Source organism: Vigna radiata, chromosome 2 (genome assembly GCF_000741045.1).
Source record: "Vigna radiata var. radiata cultivar VC1973A chromosome 2, Vradiata_ver6, whole genome shotgun sequence".
NCBI lineage: Eukaryota > Viridiplantae > Streptophyta > Magnoliopsida > Fabales > Fabaceae > Vigna > Vigna radiata.
The window spans coordinates 7,782,068-7,789,254 of NC_028352.1; the positions used below are offsets into that span (position 1 = coordinate 7,782,068).

Consider the following 7,187-nt stretch of genomic DNA (forward strand, 5'->3'; position numbering starts at 1 on the left):
GAAGATTGATGCAGTTAGGGTTTTATAGAATTAGGTAAGATGTTAGGCTCTCAAAAGTGATGGATATCCAATTTTTTTGACTTCACCTTATAATGACATTGAAATAACTCATATCACCTTTTTCACACTTTAAAAATTTGATTTGTGATTTTTATTGTCATATAATTTTTAAATTAATTTTGTTGTAATGAAAATAAGTATTTTTTTTTTAAATTTAGACTTAGTGATAAACTTAAACAGAATATATATAATTCTTATTTTATTTTTAAGCAGCTAGCAGTTATTTTAATAAAATTAACATGTAAAATAATTCTTCTAGAATAGAATAAAGATACAAAAATAATAAAAAGACTAAACTAAACTCAAATCTATAAAGAAAAAACTAAATCAAATCTATTTCTGAAAAGAATAAGACAGTTAATAAAAGTAAAATGCACCATAAATGCCACATATCTATCCCCGAGTACTCTCACTAAAATGTACACAAGAAAAAACATGCATACCCTAATTTCTGATTTCGTCTTCAAAACATTCAAATAACCCGATACAACAAAAAAATCAAAATTATTGACAAGATAAATCTGTTAATAGTGGCAAAATTTTGTGGATAAAATTATTGACAATTTAAACATAATTGTCATGACGATTTTATTAAAAAAATTGAAAGAAAAAAGAAAAAGAACAAAAAGAAAGGAGAGACCATATCAAACTTACGATAAAAATATATTGTGCATATAGAGCAAAAAAATACCTATGAACAAACTAGATGACAAAAAATTAATCCAAAATAACACTAATAGGAAACTAAAATTCAATAATCAAATTTCTTGGCCTATTAAGAGATTTATTATTAATTAACTTACTAAATATCCACAAAAGATCTTCAAAACTATTGTTTTTTAGAAATTTTTATTTTAGAAGATTTATATTAACTTTTTTTGTCTATTGACTAAGTTTTTTTGTAGTTTGAGCTGATTTATCATCCTCCTAAGAATTAGAATATTCTCTCATCAAGCATATTAGTTTCTTTAGAAGCTACCTTTAATTTTTTTGTAAAAACGAATTTCCTTAAATGTCAAAACATTATGAACTATCTCAAAACTATAATAAGGTGAATCTAAATGTTGTAAAGCCTGCAAAATATCGATAATGGGAGTAATATCCTCTAAAGAAGACATATCAACTAAGGAATCATAATTCACTAGCACACCACCACTAGTAGAAACATTTATATTCTTAACAATAAAAGATCCATACACATACAAACATTATCATGATTTAGTTCAGACTGTGATTGAACAACAAATGATACCACAATAGTTTGAACCATAGGCTCCAACATAGGCTCCCCCGCAGGATCCACTGCATGGTCCACCACCGATTTGACAGAACAACTCAAAAGTTAAAGAATTATTGTTAGTTTCTTCATATTTGTTCCAAGTTCGAAGTACCATTTGTACAAATAAGAAGCCCCTCAGTCACATGATTTCTTCTTAATATAGATAAATATAGGATATATGGAGCAATTATTTAGAAGTACATTTTGTGAAAAAACCATTTCTATTTAATAAAAAATGATCTCATGATCTTGAACTGATCTTACCTAAGATCAGAAATCCAAAGTTTTTCTATGATGAAAAAAAGTAAATATATTATTGTCTATGATGATTTTTTCTTTTTCTGTATAATACTAATAGATGTGGCCTGATTGTTAAATGCTACAAGATCTCATACATTTGAACCCATTGTTGTGGACTCGATTCAATTAGTATGTGACATTTTTTTTTTCAAGTTAAATCCCCTAGCATACGAAAGAGTGCAAAAGTGTTTTCATTGTTATGGAATAAGAAACCTTCATATCTTAGTGCATGTATTGAATTTATTCGAAGCTATTAGAGCTAAACATACTTTTTGGGGAATTTGAGTCAAAGCAATAACAAGAACATTTCTAGTGGAACATCTTTCACAATCCTTGGATAAATAGTTCACTAAAAGACTGAGAGATAAATACTTTGACTCATTCACATCTAGATCATGAATGTTAGGAATCCATGTTATGCAAGGAGACATTAGTTTTGCTAACTTAAAGTGAAAGGTGATATAAAACCGGTCTATTTTTAGCATCATATCCATAGTTAACATATCCATCATAGTTAGAAACTCTAGCTATATATCAAGGCCATGACCGATATCGTCACTATCATCAGTATCGTCACTATCATCATCATCCTCATATTATCAATAAGAAAATCTTTAACCTTGTTATCTAGGAACTTGTTCAGAAATAGTGTAACGAAAAGAACATAGGGGTTTGTCACTAAGTATTTGAGCAATAGGATTGTCCAGTTCCTATAGAACCTATCACTAAAATATCCCCTACTAAAGGGAGATAGGGCTAAGCGGAGTGAAAAGGCTTTTCCATGAGATGGGAAATGAAAACTATTAACCACCCACTAGGTTTATGAATAAGTAATTGTTCGATAACTAGCAAGGAGTATATGTCTTTCTACTAAACATGATGTTTTGAATTCATAAATAATCAGATACTTTTTTGAATGTCAACTAAGTATTATAAGTAAATTGCTCCTGATTCTTCACTTGTTTGATAACAAAGTTATTCTTTGATAAAAGATCAGTATGAGTAAGACTCAATAGAATTTAATCAATCATTTTTTCTATTGTTAAGGTAGAAAACTGAACCAATAATTCTTTTTTCTTATCATCAATGAAATCAGTATTTGAGACTTAGAAATTCTATTTGATCATTAATCCAATCACCATTCATGTTTTTATAATTTTCTTATCAAGGAATAAATTTCTTTATTTAGATGTCTTAGATGTCTCATATTTTTTAAAAAAAAAAAACGATTCGATTGATGAAATTTGGTATAATACTTATGAGATCAATGAGATTCCAATATTGACTCTTAGAACATATGAACTTGACCCCATAAGTGGGACCATCACCCATAACATGTTGCTACCAAAGCAAAACTTTGTATTTTTCCTAGAAAAGTCCCTTAATTTTTCTAGAGCAAGAAAGATTCTTTAACCAGAAAAAATTCAATCCAGATATAAGATGCCTACCCAAAAGTTTTCGCAACTCAATCATGTATGATAAAATAATCAAAGATTTTACGTTTTTGAACTCTTTCTATAACTCAATATAGACTCGAGAAACAAAGAGAATATATATACAAAAAAGATATCCAACAACAAAGAGAAATAAAAGAATTGAATATGATAACTCTTAAACATTTAGAGATCTCAAATGTATCAATATCAATTTATTATTTCGATGAGTCATTTCTAATAATAGAAACAATTATCAAGAATCTCACTTATCAGATACTATTATGGAAATAAAATCTGACAAATTCGTTATATTATATTTGACCCATGTATAATATCATGAAAAATGGTTAGAAATTTTTGACTGCAACTTAATATCAGCAATAAATCTGAAAAAACATATAAAAATATGAAATTTAAATGTTTGTACCATCGACGTGAAGAACCATATTTATGTTTCAAATTCTAATTTATGAGCTCATAAAATTATTTATAATAAAAAAAATTCAATAACCCATATGCAAATTGTTTCATTGCTTCAATTGATCAACATGGCCGCAGCTGTCAACACATTTAGTGCATACTACGTTGATGACCAAGACAAGACTATAATCCATTTCGATGACATTAACCATCCTTTCTATTTTTGTCAATAAGTCGGTCACTTTCTATCAACACAGCTTTCATTTCACACCGATGGATGTTAATGGTTTCATAATATAAAAAAATTCAAGAAAAATATATAAGCAAGCACAATAATATTCATTTATATATGATTTTACTAAAATATCTTCATGTTTCGTTTTGGTATCAATGCATTGCCAGTAACCTGTTCTAGTATTTTCTATAATACCCAATTAATTAAATCATTACGATATTAAAGAAATTAATTAATTTACCTAGTAATCTTAAAATTCTAGTTTGTTATAAAAATTATTCCATAAACATTGATATTTGGAAGATTTTATAAAAGTTGCTACAGCGATCGCGACATTTTCAGTTTCAATACTAAAACTTTGTTTTCTTCCAAATAAACTATACAATTAACAACAATAATAATACTAATAATAATAATAATAATAATAATTTATCCCTTTTAAATCTACATTCACTTGACAATTGGTTTTATAATAAAATATTATATTAACATAATAAAAATAAATATAAATAAAAGATTATAATGAAATAAAATATAAATTGAAAGTTGAGTTTATGAGAAAAATGTTGAAGTCAAAAGTATGATTACCCCACAACACATTTGTGATGAATAAAAGTGCTAACTAATACTCTCCGACGTCGATTAAATAATTAAAAACAATATTTTTGGGTGAAATCGAAGGACCTTAAACCTTATAAAGAAGTTCAAAAATATTTTAGCAGTTTCGTATAATTTTTAGACTAGAGAGTGTTAAAAAAATGTATAAAACTACAAATAATATATATAATAAATACTTAATTAACATATATTATTTCTTTTATGCTTTTTTACATTGTAAAATCATTTTATTATGTGAAAAAATATAAAAAAAATCAATAGATATTAATTAGATGTTTATTATATATATATATATATATATATATATATATATATATATATATATATATTACGTTATTCTTAAAACATTTCCTATACACGTGGCAATGTCTAGAAAACCCTAACCCAGCACTTTCGCTATTTGTATTCTTTTCTGTCTATATATAGATAGTTATGGCAATTGGCAAANCCATGACAAAGCTATACAACTCTTCAATGGAGTTTGGAAGTGTTGACAACTTTCTAGAGGGCAAAACCATTTTAGTTACGGGTGCAACGGGATTCCTAGCAAAACGTATTTCTTCTTCCAACTTGTAACATACTTTGTACAACAGGATTTATTATTAGTAAAGTATGATTAATCTCTGTTAGTGTTAATGCAGTTTTGGTGGAGAAGATATTAAGGGTTCAGCCAAACATAAAAGAGTTATACCTTCTTCTGAGAGCAGGAAATTCAGAAGAAGCTACACAACGGCTGCAGGATGAGGTAGTCATTATATATTGACTTAACTTATCTTTATTTGTAATCATAACTTTAACTGAGCACATACGTATCAGGTTCTGTCGAAGGATTTGTTCAGGGTGCTACGAGGAATATGGGGTGCAGATTTTGTCTCCTTCGTATCCGAGAAGGTGTTGGCTGTTGGTTGCGATGTTTCTGTTGAGAACTTGGGAATTAAAGACACAAAGCTGAGGGAAAAGTTGTTGGAAGAGACAGACATCATAATAAATTCTGCTGCTACTACCAAGTTTTATGAGAGGTTAATTATTATTAGGGTTAAATATGTTTTTAGTTCTTGAGTTTCACTGATTTTTAGTTTTAGTCCATGCATGAAACATTGATGGCATTTCATCCTCTTAGTATGAAAACTCGTATTTTTAGTCCCTAAAAACAGACGCTGTTGGTTTTTTTGTGATGTGGCTAACGGCACAGCCACGTATTCTTCCACATCTATTGACCATTGCTTGACATGTTGGTGTTTTTTAGCATTTGGATTAGCAAAATTTAATTAGGTTCAAGCCATAATTAATACTTTTGTTTATGAAGCATATGCACCATATGTTTCTTTTCTTCTCGCAATGAGAAAACTATTCTAAGTTTTCTTTTCTTTCTCATGAAAGTGAATCCTAAGTAGAAAATTGGGTTCTTTTTCTTCGCATCTTAACCAGAAGCTTTGAGCTTCTTTTCCATCTGCATTCTCGCGGACCACCCAGCCTTGGGGAAACACAGCTATGGCGCGGCGATATCGGTGAGGGGAAGGCGACTGCGTGGTAGAGGCGCGTTGAGGGCGTGGTGTTTCCTTCGTGACAGCGTAGGTTGTAGTGGCGACTTTTCGGGGCGCATGGATGGAGGTTGTATTCTTCTTCTCCTCCTCTTCCGTTTTGCGATTTAGGGTTTCGGGTGCTCACCAAATTCTTGGGTTGTTGTTTCACATTTGGGGTTGGTCTTGATCTTCTCTGCAGGTCTGGTTTTCCTTAATTGGGATTAGGATTCCGATTGAAAGATTAGGGTTTTGTTGAGATTGAGGAATTATGAATTTCTGATGTAATTGAGTTTTCATTAATTGGTATTGGAGTTTTGTTCTTGGTTTGATTTTGCGATTAGAGATTTTGGAGTTTCGATTTAGAGTTGTTGTTGATTGCGCGTTTGGTAGATCCGCGGTTCTCTGGTGGCTGTTGTCGGAAACGTGAGTGGCGCCAATGAAGGTACTGGGCGGGCTGCCATGGAGTCACGGTGACCGACAATAACTCTTTTCTGAACGAGGAAGCCCTAAATGTTTGGGCTTGGGCTGGACTAATTGACCCATTATAATAAATTATTATTTTGTAGTTTGAACTGTCTAATAATATGACAGAAAAGAGTATCCACATGTGCAAAATTAAATTTTGTTAATCCAAATGCTAAAGAACACCAACGTGGCAAACAATGGTAAATGGATGTGGAAGAATACGTGGCTGTGCCGTTACATCACCAAAATACTAATGGCGTCAACTTTTAGGGACTAAAAATACGAGTTTTCATACTAAGAGGATGAAATGCCATCAATGTTTCATGTCGGGACTAAAACAAAAAATCAGTAAAACTTCAGGGACTAAAAACATATTTAACCCTTATTATTAATAACATAATTTAAGGAAGGAGTAAAACAAATGAACAATAAACATGAATAGAATATGATTTTTGTAATTTATATGATTATAAAGAAAGAAAATGTTCGGGACTAAAAACACATTTAAACCTTATTATTAATAACATAATTTAAGGAAGGAGTAAAATAAATGAACAATAAACACGAATAGAATATGATTTTTATAATTTATATGATTATAAAGAAAGAAAATGGCTTTCATTATATGGATATTATTTGATTTTTTTCCCTACAGATTGGATGTTGCAATGGGGATTAATACGATGGGTGCTCTTAATGTTCTGAACTTTGCCAAGAACTGTAGTAAATTACAAATGCTTCTTCATGTATCGACAGGTACGTGTTTATAATAACAAACGTGGAAAAGCTTTGATGTTATTAACAGAATAACATTAAACTAAGCATTCATTTTTGTTTTCAGCTTACGTATG

The 7,187-nt window shown here is 29.9% G+C and overlaps 1 protein-coding gene across 1 annotated transcript in view; it reads left to right on the plus strand.

Annotated features, from left to right (window-relative positions):
• The first annotated feature begins 4,780 nt into the window (after positions 1–4,780).
• LOC106779811 (fatty acyl-CoA reductase 3-like) overlaps positions 4,781–7,187 on the plus strand; it is a 4,173-nt gene continuing 1,766 nt past the window's right edge. Inside the window, exons 1-4 of the mRNA XM_022787306.1 lie at positions 4,781–4,901; positions 4,990–5,093; positions 5,165–5,367; positions 6,992–7,092. Coding sequence (XP_022643027.1) covers positions 4,781–4,901; positions 4,990–5,093; positions 5,165–5,367; positions 6,992–7,092 — 529 coding nt within the window. The remainder of the gene's footprint in view (positions 4,902–4,989; positions 5,094–5,164; positions 5,368–6,991; positions 7,093–7,187) is intronic.